This window comes from Nansenia antarctica (assembly GCF_963989245.1).
Source record: "Nansenia antarctica genome assembly, chromosome: 12".
Classification (NCBI taxonomy): Eukaryota; Metazoa; Chordata; class Actinopteri; order Argentiniformes; family Microstomatidae; genus Nansenia; species Nansenia antarctica.
In genome coordinates, this window is record NC_137682.1 from 6031536 (window position 1) to 6049357 (window position 17822).

At 41.2% G+C, this 17822-nt stretch overlaps 1 protein-coding gene across 1 annotated transcript in view; it reads right to left on the reverse strand.

Annotated features, from left to right (window-relative positions):
* Positions 1–14237, reverse strand: part of pkn2a (protein kinase N2a) — a 35541-nt gene extending 21304 nt beyond the window's left edge. Inside the window, exon 1 of the mRNA XM_080543332.1 lies at positions 14036–14237. Coding sequence (XP_080399458.1) covers positions 14036–14056 — 21 coding nt within the window. The 5' untranslated portion in view covers positions 14057–14237. The remainder of the gene's footprint in view (positions 1–14035) is intronic.
* Positions 14238–17822: the final 3585 nt, after the last annotated feature.

Consider the following 17822-nt stretch of genomic DNA (forward strand, 5'->3'; position numbering starts at 1 on the left):
TTAGGGTCTGAATAAATCTGAAAAGTGGACTAATGGCCCAGTACCATTGGAGGTAACATAGCATTTGAGTACACATTTAAAAACTCAAACTGTGTTTGCAAGGCATCACTTTCACTTAGGAATGGATTGCTCCAACATTTTATCTTTTTCAACCATCGTCAGAACAACAGTAGCTGACAAATAGACAAACACAATTTCTCTGTGGACGACTCATCCTCTAGGATCTAACATTGTTACATTCCACATTCCTTATTGCGTTACAATATGCTTCCATTGGTTACTTTCGACTGTTTAGAATTTGTCTACAGACGAGTCAAAAAGTTGAGCATTTGATTTGATTGTGCATTCCAGGTAATATCAATCAAGCTGCAGTTGGGTTGTTTTGATTAAGTAAAAATAACTCAACAAAGTACAGGTATCTTACAAAATTAAACTTTATTGAAAATGTGTGCTTTTTTGGTTTGGTTTTTGGCAAAAGCAGAAAACTCCAACAGTCTTTTTTATTTTTTTGCAAAAGCAGATAACTCCACATTTCATGTTTCAGAGTTAAACAAAGCCATGTAATGGATATAAGTTTCTTTTAAGTTCAATATGTAACATTCTTTAACTTAAAACAAGTAGGTAAAGTGCTGAAAATTGCAATAAAAACATCCCAGTAATGGGCAATATTAAACATGTCATACTTTCACAATATCATCATCATACCGTGGCTTGGAACATCCCGGCCAGACTACAGACTTTTTTTTCCTTTTTTTTTTTAAGTAATTTTTTCTGAGTGGGGCAGTCCCACTCATATATGTATATATATATATTTATATATATTTATATATTATTTTTTTTACAGATACAGTAGAGATTTAGACAGGAAGGATGGGTGAGAGAGAGAGGAGGGATGACATGCAGGATATGTCCCCGGCCGGAATCTAACCGGGGACCCTGCGGTTACATGGTCAACGCTTAACCCACTACGCCACCTAAGCGCCCACGTGCCAATGTTTTAACCTGCAGAATGTCATTAAAGACCACAGCTGTCCTTTCTCTAAAGAGCTACCACAGTGGTGACCAGGCAAGCTCATTTCAGAACTGACCCATTGAGGCTAAAGTCTGAAACAGTTTACAATCAATTCTTTGGGAACTTCACTAACGGTGGGGGACAGTTGCCATCCCAGCAGAGAACGGTCAAACCCTAACCCCAACCCTTACCCTAAACAGCCTCTGCTCCCATGGCAACTAGCCTTTACCCTGCACTAACCTGGAAAAAAACTATTTCAGTCCATAGTGTCACTCTCCATGTTATTGTTACTCAGTGTTTCACAATATGAGTGATGGAGCCTCGGTGGCAGAAGGCTGTAACCCGCCTCACCTGATCCAGCAAGCAGCTGACGTGGGGTACACACAGGGTACACTCAAACTCAACACTTTCTAAATTGTTGGACTTTTGATACAAATCTATAGCCTCCTTTCAAAAATGCTACAAAATATAGAGCATAAAATAATGACTGAGTGAATTATTGTAAGACTGAAACTAACCTGATGTTCTCTTTTTGACTCATCCTAGCTGAGCCCAATAATTACGTTGGCATGAGAGCCAAGCCTACCTCATTTTTACCTCTCGTCTAACACTCTATATTGCAATAGTAATAAGTACACACACGTACACACACACACACACACACCCGTACACACACACACACACACACACACACACCCGTACGTACACACACACACACCCCCGTACGTACACACACACACACACACACCCGTACGTACACACACACGCACGCACGCACGCACGCACGCACGCACACACACGAAGGAAAGCCACTGTTCATTAGGACCTAGAACTTCCATCTGGGCACAGAGGAGAATGCCTCTCCTGAAACCTGCATGCTCTGGTCCTACACAACCACCGAGCAGAGGGCAGCGTTTCCTCTGGTCCTACACAACCACCGAGCAGAGGGCAGCGTTTCCTAGTGTTCTCCTGATTGACAAAGGAACTAAACTCCTCAAAAAAAAAATGGAAACGTTAGTTTGGTTGATTATTCCTCCCCTTTAATAATACCAATTGGTATTGGATTTTATATCGTTGGAAAGCCTGATTAGTCACCTTTACAATGAGGTACAACTTGTAAGGATCATGCATTCGTGGAATGAGCAACACAGCTAAACGTGTGGGTAGCGGCCCAAAAAATGTGCCAAAAGTTTATAATGGGGACTTACAATTTCATTTCAGTAGGTCATAAACATGACCCGGTTGCAACCAAGAGAGGGCAGTTACGGTGTAACCTGAAGAGATGCTAGGCGTGTGGGGAATTTGGGCATTGGCAAGGTCAATACGCCTATCAAACCCCTGGCCAGAAAGCAACACGCCGCCGGAACGACAGCAACAGCAGAATAGGTCAAGAGGCCACTCCAATGCCTGGGGGGTCACCACTTTGTGCCTTGGGGGTCCCCCAGCCAGTCAGGACCTCTCAGCCCCTCAACCAGGTCTCGGGGTGTTAAAAGGGTAGCCCCTCGGACCCGAGCCTGGTGGACTGGAGAGGAAACCACAACCCATACCCTTAAGAAGAAGTCAGAATACTAAGCAAGTGAATCATCAATCCACCAGTCATAGCAGGAAGAGTAATCCAGCTCAGGCCCGGGGCCATTGATAGAAGGAAAAACCTTCTCCTATCACCTTCTTCTCAACCTATTTTTTGTTGTTGTTGACACTGGAGAAACAGAGAAACAGTACAAGGGGGCAATAGAAGTTTTTAGGGACGCAGTAGAGGGGAAAGCTGGTGTCTTTAGGAGACGCAGTGCTTAGGGGCAGAAGATGTCTCAGGAGGAATCCTATGATACTTCTCACATGAGTATGTAGGCAGTATGTGTGTCCGCATAAAGCGAGTGATGTTGATAATACTGAAATGGCATAAGTTTGCTGCAAATCTGTCACCTCACCGTGTCAAAATAAATGTTTAACCCCTCCCCAAAATGGACTTGCAGAGACAGACATAAGCTGTTTGAAAAGGCCACCAGAGACAAGAAAGGTGCAAATCGGACTCGACTCCCCTAGAACAGCCCTGGTAGTAACAACATGTTTGTATGTATTTTAAGTGCTTTTTCCAGACCAAAACAGCGTTCGAAAATTGAATTTGAATTTCTTTCAAAGGATCTCATTCCTTAATCGCTACTGATTAAACAGTCATTACAACCATTAGGAGGCTTTTAGAAACCTTGAATGTTACATACTTTAAACAAAGAGGAATGCTTTCTATGTTATGCTCTGTCTAAGGCTATCCCAACAATGCAACTCTTCTGAATCAAGGTAAGCTTTCAGTTTTATTCATTTATTGTCAATGTTTCTTTTAACTATCATTAGTGACAATGACGTAGGGTTATGGTATGAAGGTTTTGACTTGGAGGTTTTATTTGTGCCTGGTCACTGGTTCCCATGCAAAGGCAAAAGGTGAGAGAAGGCAAGTGCATGGATGCGAGGAGGACTTACACAAGCAAGTAATGACACTGCATGGCTGGTATGAATGTGAACTGGGTTATCAGATCAGATTGATGAAGGCAAGAGTGTACCAGGTAAACTGTAGGCTACTCACTTTTGCTAGCAATTGTAACGTTGCTGCCTGTATCAAAATAGAATACATAAACAAAACATGAATGAGGTCCTAGTCCCAGGAGTTCTCGGCTAACCCTGAATGTGGATGCGTATTGAACTCAAGTCTTTGGTTGTTGTGCACACTTATCGACGGCCGCTGCAATAGCATGGCCCACCGGGCTAAATGGTGTGAAAAGACAGAGAGTCCCCCACACCAGTTTTGCTTCTTGGCTTTCCATGAAAAAAAAAAGAACAGAAGCACTGAGTGGTGACATTCACAGAGCTATTTGGGAAAGTAATGCCAGATGTAGATAGGAGCAATTCTCGTTACGAATGTGGGTTATAATTGACTCTGGGCGTTAAACAAACAGGCTACCCACATCACACTCCAGAGCTCAAGAGCTGTGAGAAATGGCATACGTCACAGCACACGTGGGAAATCGATTTAGGAGGAGCTAAGAAAATAGAATGTATCACGCAGAACACACACAGGCAACTTTGAGGTAAAATGGCTATTTTCGGACTTGAATTATTGTACACTGACATTGTGCAACATCAGGATATGTCATACGTCAACAAAAAAACTTGACTAACACAAAGGTACCAATGTAATACGCCTTTTCCAGAAACCCTTACAAAAACTAGTGAATGCATGAGTCTAGAGCATAGAGAAGTATGTGTTTCACGCCACATCTATCCAGTGATGTACAGTATTTAGGATAGATCAATCGGTTTTTCCTGCATTGATTGCTTTTTTCGCCCCACCTAAGCCTTCTAGGAGAAATCGTGCAAGAAAAGAAACATGGAAAAACTGTTAAAAACTGTCCATGCATTTATTGCTGCAATTCGGTCATCCCAGCAGCAGGTGCTGCTAGACTATCGTTATATATACGCAATACCCATAGAAGATTCACTTGTACCTAGCCTCTTACGGGACATAGGTAAGGTTACCTTTCGAGCTTATTGTCCCCGAACCATAGTTGGGAGTGCACTGGTTACGACTGCGGCATGAAACATGTAGCCTACTCTTCACTCACGCACATGGCTGGGCTGGTGGTAAAAAAAAGAGTTGTCCATGCATAATGTCAGCCTCGCACATGCAAGGTGCACACCTCATTGGTCATCACTGTGCATCTGTAGTGCATGCTCAACGACTTCTCTCCCCTTACAAACATTGACATAAAAAAAATTAGACTAAAGAGAGATAGTCATGGACAAAAATATTGACACCGCTGCACTTCTGTCAGATAATACACCACTTCTCCCAGAAAAGTGTTGCAATTACAAATGCTTTGATATTCACATGTTTATTTCTTTTGTTTGCATTTGAACAACACAAAAAAGCAGAGAAAAAAAAAAGCCAGATCCGACATCATTCCACACAGAACTCCAAAAATGGGCTGGGAAAAATGATTCGCATAATTGTAACAACATAATTGTAAGAAATAATTGCTTTTCAAGCATGTAATGCTCCTTTAATTTGTATTTAAACTCAACTGTGGCAAGTTACAGGTGCTGGCAATATAGAAATCACACTTGCAACGGGCAACCAATTAAAATGGAAATACGTTGACTCAACCTTTGTGATGCGTGTCTGTGTGTAACACACTGAGCATGGAGAAAAATAAGAAGAGCAAAGAATTGTCTAAGGATTTGAGAAACAAAATTGTGGAAAAGCCAAGGACAATCTCAAGGCTACAAGTCCATCTCCAGAGATCTTAATGTTCCTGTGTCCACTGTGCACAACGTCATCAAGCCGTTTACAGCCCATGGCACTGTAGCCAACCTCCCCGGACGTGGACGGAAGAGAAACATTGATAAAAAGATCACAGGATTGTTGGATAAAAAACTCAATCAACTTCTAAACAAATCCAAGCTGACCTGCAGACACAGGGTACAACAGTGTCAGCTCTCACTACCTGTCACAATCTGAATGAAATGGGACACTATGGTAGGTGACCCAGGAGGACCCCACTGCTGACACAGACATAAAAAAAAGCCAGACTGAAGTTTGCCAAAACTTACCTGGGGAAGCCAAAATCATTCTGGGAGAACGTCCTGTGGACAGATGAGACCAAAATAGAGCTTTTTGGTAAAGCATATCATTGCAGTCACCAAAACTTTAACCTGACATGGCACGCTACCACCATGGCACCTTAAAAATAAATAAATGTATGGCCATTTTTGTATATGCACCCTTTATTTTTTGACCGGAAAATTTGAATAATGTTAAAATCCTCTGTGGGTAGCGTAGGCTGTCAATAAATGCATCCCAGATACACAGAACACATGTGTTGACTAGCAGTGGGACAAAATATCGATTCTACGCAAGTCTAAAGCACACAGAAGCCATTAAAAAAGTTTATTTTGAAAGTCTCACCCTGCGTCTGATCCTGATGTTATAGAAGCAGCGTAGCAGCAGGGTAGAAGCTAGGTAAAGGGGTACGCAAGCCAGTCTAGGGCTGCGTTCGTAAATTCGCTCTGAGATCGCCGGGGGGCACACTGGGCTCAACGTCATAAAGGGACCAAGTAATTTGATTGGACAAGAGGCATTCCATGACTGCTGATCAAATTTCCAGCCCGAATTTACGAACGCAGCCTAGGGCTAAACCACTCAGACTCGTTTTTTTTCATAACACGAAACTTGAAGTTTTAGAGTACCCACTCGATATAATAAACAACAGTTTAGCGATCACTAAATACTTATAATTTGTGGATTGGATTCACTATTCTCGTTTGTCATAGGCTACTGGTAAGGGAGACCTTGTAAATACTTTCGTTTTGGGACGTGTTCGTGTTTGGGGCTGTGTGATCATCTAATTATGTGTAGTTATGTGTTTCTAGCATGTCGATGTTCTATCAGCATGTTGTGATGTTATAAAAATCAAGAAGATGAATGGCTGAAATGGGCGCAAAGCGGGGAAAAACAAATATGACATCTAAAGTCTGGAACGATCATATTTCAAAACAAGGCTTCCCTTTAACTCCCCGAGGGCTACGACTATTACCAAGTCTATTGAAGCCGAATGCTGCTAACACTGGAACCATGTTATGAAATACCAGTTAACACAGATATCGTGATGTATCGTTGATGAATTGTCATACAATGTAGGCTATCGATTATCGCAGAATCAATGTACCGCGTTACTATCGGTACAAGGGGCAAAATATTGTACGTTTATCGATACGTGAGTTACCTTGCGATTCCCACCCCTAGTGTTAACATCAATTTGAGAAATACATTTACAAAACCTTTCCAAATTATTTAGAATAATTTTTATGCAAAAGTGCACCGATTTGCATTTCATCTTCACGTCATTAGTAATCAACTATGCCTGAGTTACGACATCAGCCATGTGTCATTCTTTTCAGCAAACATTATGAAAATCCCCTGTGTGTGTGCCCCCCTTGTGAGCGCATTAGTTGTGAGTAAAAAAAAATAAAGGGTGCATATACAAAAATGGCCATAATCTTTTCCGCAAGGTTTCCGGCAGAGCAGACCACTCATTCAGTGGACCTTAATGTCCAAATTTATAGAAAAAAAAAACACAAACAAAAAGTATAGCATGCCATGTCAGGTCCAACCCATTTTCTCGATCTTTTGAGCCTGTGGATCCCTGACTAATAGAGGAGCGAGGAGGAGAGAGACCACCCTTCTCTGGGAAGCACAGACTGAAGATCTACCCATTTGGAATGGGACCCCAAATGGGTAGATCTTCCATAGCCCTAAGCCATGGCTCTACCAAATTGATCATGGTTAGTCTATTCAGTATTACACCATGGGCCGGTTTCACAGACAAGGCTTAAGCCTAATCCTAGACTAAAAAACATCTTCAATGGAGATTTTACATTGAAAGTGTGATTTAGTCCAGGACTAGGCTTAAGCCTTGTCTCTGAAACCGGCCCCATGTGTCTTAAATGGCAATAAATAGGCCTATATGTTTTAAAATTAGTGATATCTGAAATCAAGTCTTGAGTCACCTAAGTTGACATTCACCCCAACCCAGTTGGGGGGCTATATCAGTGTGTGCTCACCCCCTGAAAACCCCTGGTGGGGTGCTACATCTGCGGCGCATGTGTGCAAAGCAAGCTCGCACTTCAAAACACTGCTGAAAAAAAAATCCTAAGAGAAAGACCGAAATAGCATCTTGTATTTCAACAACAGACCTTGAAAAGATGTCTTCCCGGGAAGTCTATGGGATGATGGAAAAGTATCACCAGCTATACTCCTTCTCAGTTTAACTTGTTGCTTAGCCTATACCTTCTCTTAAAAAGATGTTTGTGTATATTTCCTCAAAGTAAGCTGCCATTTAAATATAAGTTAAAGACCTTTGAAACGATAACAGCCTTAAGGCACTTGAACTGAGCTTTCTCCACCATTCATAGAAAAGTCACAAAAGCCCTCTGGACAACCAATATTATCACACTAGTATCTTCTGCATCCTATGCTTCACTCAGTTCACTGAACAAGCAAAGGATCAATGTAGTCTTTGGGTATTTATATGTCTGCTGGCTATAGGCGACACACACATCCAAGTTCCTTACCATCACACCAATGTCATCATCCATCTCCATCACATCTGAAGCACCAAACCAGTTCCTGCATGCAAGTTCCGCTTTGTTCTTCCTCTTAACAAAAACACCAGATAAGTTCTCCCTTTCTCATCATTAGTTTTATCCTACAACAACAGGTTTTCCATGCCTGGTTGACTCAAAAGTCAGTTTCCCTCAGACACTCTCTCTACTCCCCCCCCACCCCTCCCTCCCTCCCTCCCCACCTCCCACAAACTCACACAATCGCCTTTGACATCAGCATAGAAGATAAACCGTCTGAGGAGAAGCAGCCAAATCCTGCTTAGCCTCTCGCTCTGAGAGGTCACAGCAAACGAGAATGGGACCTAATCTCACTCCAGGGAGAGTGGCGTCTCAAAATAAACTCTGATTAAAAACAAATGCAAGCGGTCCAATGGCCTCCTCCGTGGAGCGACACGTGCGGGAGGAGGAGGGCTTTAAAAACGTGTAAAACTTACAGTGCCTTGCAAAAGTATTCACCCCCCTTGGCTTTTTAAAAAAAAAATATATTAGTTTTTCAGATTTGATCCCTTTTTCACCCAATTTGGTAGCCAATTGAACCCAACCTAGCATCCAATTATCCCCTGCCTATTGCGAAGGATCCGCCGCACGACCCCGTGTCCGGCAGTCCCAGAAGAGGCAGACTAGCTGACTGGCTCCTCGAGCCCAGCACCTGTTATTCCGGCACCCCGGGGGCGCTGTTGCGCGACGGATCCTTGTCCGGAACTACTCCTATACCGCCCTCGGGAGCGGCCGCCCAATATGCCGCTCCCCGTGTGTGCCCCAGCCATATCCGGATCTGGCGAGCTGGGATACGATCCCAGTCCCCGGTGGGCAGCTTGCACTAGTGGCCAGTGCTTAGACCGCTACACCACCGCGGGGCCCCCCTTGGCTTTTTACCTATTTTATTACATTACAACCTGTAATTTAAACATTTTTTTTATCAGAATTTTATTTGATGAATCTGCACAAAATAGTGTTAGTTTTTAAATGAAATGAGAAATATATATATAAAAAAAGAATTTAAAAAAAATAAAGAACTGAAAATGTGCATATGTATTCACCCCCTTTGTTATGAAGCCCCTAAAAACTTCTGGTGCAACCAATTACCTTCAGAAGTCACATAATTAGTGAAATGAAGTCTACCTGTGTGCAATCTAAGTGTCACATGTTCTGTCAGTATATACACACCTTTTCTGAAAGGCCCCAGAGGCTGCAACACCTAAGCAAGAGGCACCACCAACCAAACACGGCCATGAAGACCAAGGAACTCTCCAAACAAGTCCGGGACAAAGTTGTTGAGAAATACATATGCACATGCCAATTTTCAGTTCTTTATTTTTTTAAATATACTGTATATTTCTCATTTCATTTAAAAACTAACACTATTTTGTGCAGATTCATCAATGTAATAAAATAGGTAAAAGGCCAAGGGGGGTGAATACGTTTGCAAGGCACTGTAAATGGCTACACTCAAGGTTGAGATTGATAACCTTAAGAAAAGAATCTCTAAACAATAAACAGTGGATTTATACTTACCCTGGCCCCTGTGGCAATCACCCACGGTTACAGTGTAACATTGACAGTAAGGAGCTATGAAGCTATTATTATTAATGTTAAGAATAAAATAGAAAGTACATTGTGGCACTTTTGCTGTGCTCTTATTGACAAGTGTAGTCAGTAAAAATGCCCAAAAGTGTGTTTAAGATTAAAGTGAACTGTGGTTCCCTGGTCTGGCTGGCTAAATCTCCTTCACCCCACCCTTCCCTCCATAGGTACTTTACAGAGGAAATATAAGCCTCAGTCCAGGGGGAGAGGCTGCTTGGATGACTCATAGCAAAATGGAGGTCACAACTCCTGGAGAAGGTAATAAGGCAGCTTTCAAAGCTAATTTGTTTAGCTGTAGCTGTGTTTGACTACCCTGAGTTAGGTCAGGCCAAAAACAATGCATAAATAAAAGTTTAAAAACATACGTACGAAAGGGAGTGGGGTTCCATTCTTTAGAATACATAAAAATAAAAAAATGACTTTTAAGTAGGGATGCACCAAAAGTTTGGCCAACCAATGTATTCGGCCGAAAATAGCAAAAAAAGCACATTCGGTGTTCTGCCATTTGTGTGAAAAGGCTGAATGTTTACCGAATACAACAAAAAAAAAAATTATGAAGCGATTTATGGATTGCAAATTATGCTTTGTTATTGTTATTGTTAATGACAATATAACTTAATTTTGAATTATCAAATTCTTCTAAACACCAATTCTTACGTAAACATTAGGGATGCCCCGATCGATCGGCCAGCAATCGGAATCGGACGATATTCAGGAAAAATATGAGATCGTCGTGGAATGCTTTCTAGTCGCCAATCACGACAACCGATCAATAACGCAAACAACCAATTCATTGTCACATGTCAATTCATTGTCTCATTAACCTAAACGAGCCACTCTCGCATTGCTTGTTAATCTAAAATATTTTGATGGTGTGTGCGGTGTTATGTGTTTATAACATTAGGACTCCAGTTCCCAGTATGCAGTGTGGAAGTACCATAAAGTGTGTGAGACAGATGTCACACATGCCCTCTGCAATCTGTGCAATCATAAAATACCTTGTGGGGGAGCTAAGGTAAAATCCTTCAACACAACCAATGTAAATAAGGCACTTGAAGTTGCATCACATAGCAGAGCATGGGGAGTTTGAAAAGCTGACTGCGGAGAATGAGGAGAAAAAGGCAGAGAAACGCCCACTAACAAAAACCACTGTAGAGACCAACGCATGTGCATGTCATACTCAGAGATAATGCCCGAAACATGCTCAAGTCTGGGGTGTATGGGCGCTTAGGTGGCGTAGCGGGTTAAGCCCTGACCATGTAACCAAAGGGTCCCCGGTTCGATTCCGGCCGGGGACATATCCTACATGTCATCCCTCCTCTCTCTCTCACCCATCCTTCCTGTCTAAACTTCACTGTATCTGTCAATAAAAATGAAAAATATGAGTGTGACTGCCCCCACTCAGAAAAAATAACTTAAAAAAAAAAAGTCTGGGGTGTATGTCCCACATACTTCAGCTGGCTGTCCACGATGGAGTGCTGTCACAGCGCAGCATATGTGATGTCATAGCTACAGGGAGACGCATTGTTGGCCTTCATTATTGGCCACTTCAATGAATGAATGGTCTTTATTGTCATTGATATAGTACAGGTACCAAACAACGAAATTTGGGAGGGGGGGGCTCCCCTGGTGCTAGGAAAAAAAACTAAAAACAAGAAGGGAAAAGAGCTGGTTTACATAAATAAAGGCTATGTACACTATCCACTATACTATACAAATAAAACACTGTGCTGTACTCTATGCTATGCTATACCTATTCTGACATTTCCTGTCTCTGAACCTTATGTACCCGAGGGTTGTCATATTGCACATAGTGTTATTGCACATTCATTTAAAGTGTCGCAGTTTGCAGGTTTGAAATGTTCACAGTTGTGTTTCAGTGTTGCACTTGATTTCAATCTAGTAGCTGCCATCAAATTGTCTAGATTGTCCAGGGCCTAGAACCTAGGTCTTTGCTGTGTTCAGGGCCTGAATGGCGTTCTGCCGTAGCATATTCTAGATTGCAGAATGTACAGACACAACTCAGCCAGCCTAACAAAAGGTTAGCGGAGATTTTTTTTTAAAAAGGCTCTTAAAACATTTAGGCGTAGACCTCGCTTTATCGGATGCTCTAAATGTAAAATGTCTCTTCTACACTCATTTAAAAAAATGTTTTAGCCTATTAGTGCTAAGCTATTATTTGATCGGTATCGGCAGTATTATGAGCAGCTATTTCTCATAGATTATCGGGGATCGGTCTTGGTGGCAAGAAAACGGTCTCGGGGCATCCCTAGTAAACATGCTTTTTCCTACCTTTGTAGGATACAGTTTCTGAAATAGTAGCCTAGCCCCGGGCAATTAATCTCCATTGTACTGCATTACTTTCAGATATCAGCAAAGTTCAAAGTCTAATGTAGGCCTATATCATACAGAAATTTGACTGAATACAATACTGGTAGATTGTTTTAACGTCACCACATGGCAAACTCCAGTGACACCTACAACATGTAAGGTTGGACTTCATCTTAATTTGCAAGATTACAACTCTCAAAACAAGTAGGAATTCTGCAAGTGAACAACAGTGCTGGATTCCAATTCTTCACCCCTCTCCAAAGTGTACACCCGTTAACTTTCCTACTGGATTTAAAGGCATTGGATTGGTGTAAGCAAAATGGGGGAAATACTCTCCCCCCTGTTAACACAACAACCAATGCAGGCATACTTCAGGGAGAACAGTAGAGAATCAGAATGGTTCAAAACAAACCACTGTCCAAACAACTCAGTATTTACCTGTTTAAAGCCCTATACAGGCACAATTCGGTGAGATGTCTGCAAACAGATACATTAGGATTCATCACTGAAATATAATTGTTCCAGTGGCAGTGTGTACCATCTCATCACTGTGGCTGAAACTACAGAACACATACAGGCAATATTTCTTCAGTGTTGATATCCGCCTGATGCAGAGGTTTGAGAGGCAGATTACAGATGGGCTGCTGAGGGACATTTGGTAAGATATCAACCTATTGATCAAGTTACTCCAGATCATGCCATGAGATGGGGGTTAGAGTTATATATAGTGTGCAACACTGTTACTCGATTAACAAGAGGCGACTTCACACAACTGACGTCAACCCCAGTGTGACCACAACTTTTCTGAGTCATTACTGTATCATTTACTGTACACAGATAATATATGAAAAATGGGAATACATACCATGTTAACCTTTCGAAATAGCTGTGCAGCTATATTACAAAATATCGCATTATCTTTTATAGCTAATAACAGTTCACCAATTTCAAATCAAAGCGTTCTGTTTCATCGTGGCTACTGTCTCATGGATGGAACACAACCTTCTTAAGTCAGGGCTGCCAAGTTTCACCAAAAGTTTGGAGTGAGATTTTTAAGAAAGGAATTGACTTTGTATCATGGATGTCTTTGAATAAATGCGCTACGTTTTTCTAAAGTTAGCAGATCTGTTATTTGAGTAGTCCCTAAATGTCTGAGGCTTCAGAAATGTGTTCAAATAAATATACACACCTAGAAAAACGCGCTCACTCGCCCCCAAGTGTGTCACGCACCTTCTTGCCATGATGTCTACCCATGGAAAAATGACTGACTTTGTTTATGATGATGGGAATTAAAATGGGAAATGTAATACCACACTGCAAAAAGTAAATCTAAGTAAGATGAAATATCTTAAATCAAGGCAATATATGCTTGTTTTTTTGTCTGACTGCACTAGTTCTAAGATGTATTTTACTTGTTTTAAGACAATCCTGGCAAGTACATTTTCCCTGTTCTGTTGGCAGATATTTCGCTTATTTTAAGTAACATTCCCCTCATTTTATTGCTGTTTTCTCTTCTTTTGAGAACTAACTTCTGCAGTGCATGCGTTCCGTAGACTTATTTTGTTGGGAAAAACTATCCTCATAATGTAATATAATAGACTAAGTCTGTATTCATCCAACTTACGATAACAAACATATCAGTCTGTGGTGTGTGCTGCCACACAAAAGCATAAATTAAAAAAAACTCAAACAATTATATTTTGATAATTGTTTTCCAGGCCTCGATCCATAATTCCCTGACAATCCTCCGGGAGAAGAGAGGCCATGGCGAGGGTTATAATTCCCCCAACAATGTGATGTTTACAAACATCTCAAAGACTTCGGAACCCGCTGCCAATCACCGATAGAAGCGTCTCATTAACATGCATTAGAAAGTCGCGCCTTTATAACAACTTCGCGAACTTTATTGCAACAAAGTTGTCAACTTTTTCCTACCTGCACAGAATCGGCGGCCATCTTGGCTTTAGGACTTTGAATCGAACCCTATGGAGGGAGGGAGGGGAGGTGGAACTCCAAAAACAGAAACCCTTGTTTTAAAGTTTCCAAAAATAAACTTATTCTGTGACCAAACCATCGGTCATCGTGGGAATACAGGACTTTCCATATCTCTGCGGCGAGACCTCCTGGCGTCTTATTTCAGTGTGACCGAGGAGGGCCGACAAGTTCTAATAGTCCACATATATGAATCCAGCAACATAAATGTCCCACTGCTTTTTGGAGAGAGAGGGAGAGACTTGTGGTGGTTTGGTGTGGAAATGCTTCAGCTCTCCGCCCATAGGAGCTATGCACTCACTCACTCACTCCACCCGGAGCCCACTCTACTCTCACTCTCGCTGCGTCCAGATTTCTATTCATACTCTCACGTGATCATAAACTTCACACACACAGGGACGATGGAGGACCTAAGTCTGTCAAAATTAACAATAAATATATAGATACATAAATGAATGTACGGACAAATAAATGAATGAATGAATGTGGAAAACAATGTGGAAAAGAAAGAATGAATGTGGAAAAGAAAGAATGAATGTGGAAAAGAATAAATAAATATAGAAATGTATTTCGTTATACTGTGTGTATTCATTCATTTATTTGTTCATAGGCCTACATTCATTTATGTATCTAATATATTTATTGTTAATTTTGACAGACTTGGTCCTCCATAACGGACGAGCCTCACACACTCCCCTGTAATGAAATGATGTTCATGATCATCATACAATGAATATTTGGTGCAACAGAACATTTTATATAAAGGCTAAGCAAATATTACAGGGAGGAAAAAAGTGGCCCTATTGTCCCTATGTAGTGGCAGTGGCGGGCGGTGCATTTCACACCTAGGCCTTCAGTGATGTCCTACCTACACAGTCCTACCTGAATTATTCCACCTCTTAATACCATCATTATGACACGCCATGGCTCTAGAAACTATACATTTAGACAGAAACGCAGTATAACCGGGCGTTGCTGTGATGTTCATATCTGATATAGGGGTATACCCCTTTAGTAGTAGTATTAGTAGTAGTAGTAGTAGTAGTAGTAGTAGTAGTAGTAGTAGTAGACTAGGCCTATCATGAATCTATATATGTTTAGTTATGGCTCCAGGCTTGCATCTGTCAACCGACTGCATTTAGAATTGTGGCATCACACGGTAGCAGTGTAGCACACATGTAACGTTTTAGACATTGCTCTCTGTTGAATATGACTGTACCCTGTAACCAGAGGTATATGCAATACTACGCTGAACTCTCCATGTCACTAAGGTGTGACATATGCCATAGGCCCCTATGAAAGGGTGGAGGCAGTTTCATAGACAATTTCCAATATCAACTTCTCCAATCACACTAAGCACTTTTGAATACACTATGTGAGAAAATCAATTCTAGTCCTCTTGGCCGGCAACTGTGTTTGGTGGGTTTTCTGTGGAAATTAGATGGTTTTCTGCATGATTTCCTTCCACCACACTATGTTAACTAAATTTCGTTGTTTGGTACCTGTACTGTAGCAATGACAATAAAGTCCATTCATTCATAACAATACAGTATGTGTGTTATTGTTACATGTTCCCTCACAGCGCCCCCTTTCTGTCTTTAGGGGGTACTTCAAGTTTTCAGTACAAGTCCAGAATCAATGGTATGTGATGGGCAGTGTATGAATCCTTATCAGAGCAGAACTCCCAGAACTGTCTAGTAAACTCAGCATGGTATTCTCACAGTAGTTCAGGGAGTTCATTGATTGCATACAGTTTATACTAGCCCAAGGCAGACTGGAGGGTGTAATGAATGAATCAAACAGGCCCAAACCCTTAAAATATTTAAATCTAAGCTAAAAACCTTCATGTTTTGCACCAGTTATGATTAAACACAAACACTTCTATCAATGTCTTTTTTCCATTAACTATTGTCTTTTTAAATGTTTTTATCTATTTACTTCTTATGTTTGCTTTTATTCATTGTAATTCTTTATTTTCTTATGCTCCTCTTGCTGTATTTTTAAAGAATGTATGTAAAGCACTTTGAATTGCCCCTGTTGTATGAAATGTGCTATACAAATAAACTTGCCTGGCCTTGCCTTGCCATGAAGCCTCTGACCTGGGATTTGCCTATTATAGCAATAGTGAGAACAAATAGACAGGAAGAAATGAATGAATGAATGAATGGTCTTTATTGTCATTAATATAGTACAGGTACCATACAACGAAATTTGGGAGGGGGGGCTCCCCTGGTGCTAGGGAAAAAATACTAAAAACAAGAAGGGAAAAGAGCTGGTTTACATAAATAAAGGCTATATCCACTATCCACTATACTATACAAATAAAACACTGTGCTGTACTCTATGCTATGCTATAAATATCCTAACATTTCCTATCTCTGAACCTTATGTGCACGAGGGTTGTCATATTGCAACCCTTGCAAATTTGATCTGCCAGGATATCCAGGACAAAGATCCAACACATACTGCAAAGGAGAATCTCAATTGGTTCAAGAGGACGAAAATAAAGGCGTTGGACTGGCCAAGAAAGAGGCCACATATGCAGTGGGGGAAATACGTATTCAACACGTTTTTAATTCAACATATTTCCATAGCAGCTATTCACATGACATTTAGACCAGACATTAGTATTAACTCAATAAAACTACACAGCTAAAGAAATTGTAACATTCCAATCCATAAAAAAGCCTATGTGCAATAAAGTGGAATGATACAAGAAAAAGTTATTGATCACAGTAAGTTGAGTTCTCCTACCTGTGCTAATTAGAATCAGCTGGGTTAGTGCATGTTGGTGGGTAAGTACTTCCACTCTTTGAAAAAGGGTTTCCCACCTCTGAATGCAAGTAAACAAATCATTTGTCACCAAGCTTTTCTGCAAGAAACATCTCATGATGGGTAGAGACAAATAGCTCTGCCAAGGACCTCGAAAGATTGTTGAGCAGCATAGTAATAATGGCACTGGTTACTGACAGATTTCACAACTCATAAATGCTCCTATTAAACACCATTTGGGCCATTATCTGCAAGTGGAAGGAACATCACTTGACTATCAACCAGCCATGCACAGGAGCTCCTCACAAGATCTCTGACCGGGCAGTCAGAAAGTTAGTCAGAAGAGTAGCCCAAGAGCCAAGCACCACTCCAGCAGAGCTCCAGGAAGACCTGGAAGCAGTGGGTACAGTTGTCACAAAGAAAACAATAGGCAATGCAGTCCATCACCCCGGAAGACTGAAGAAAAGGCATGTTGCAGCTCATTTGAAGTTTGCTACAGAACATTTGGAGAAGCCTGTAGATTACTGGGAGAATGTAGTCTGGTCAGATGAGACAAAAATCGAACTTATATACGACTTATAATACGATACAATACAACAATACCATGTTTGGAGGAGAAATGGCTCTGCATATGATTCTAAAAATACCATACAGGGAAGTTCAGAGGGGAAGCATCATGATATTATGGGGCTATTTCACTTCACATGGTACAGGTGGAATCAAAATTATCGAAGGGAAGATGAATGGAGCCATCTACCAGGAAATTCTTGAGAATAATATGTTGCTATCCACCAGGATGATGAGGATGAGACACAGGTGGATCTGCCTGGATATCCAGGACAAAGATCCAAAACATACTGCAAAGGAGAATCTCAATTGATTCAAGAGGACGAAAATAAAGGCGTTGGACTGGCCAAGTAGATCTCTCCTTACCACTGGCAGACTCATGGGGGGGGGT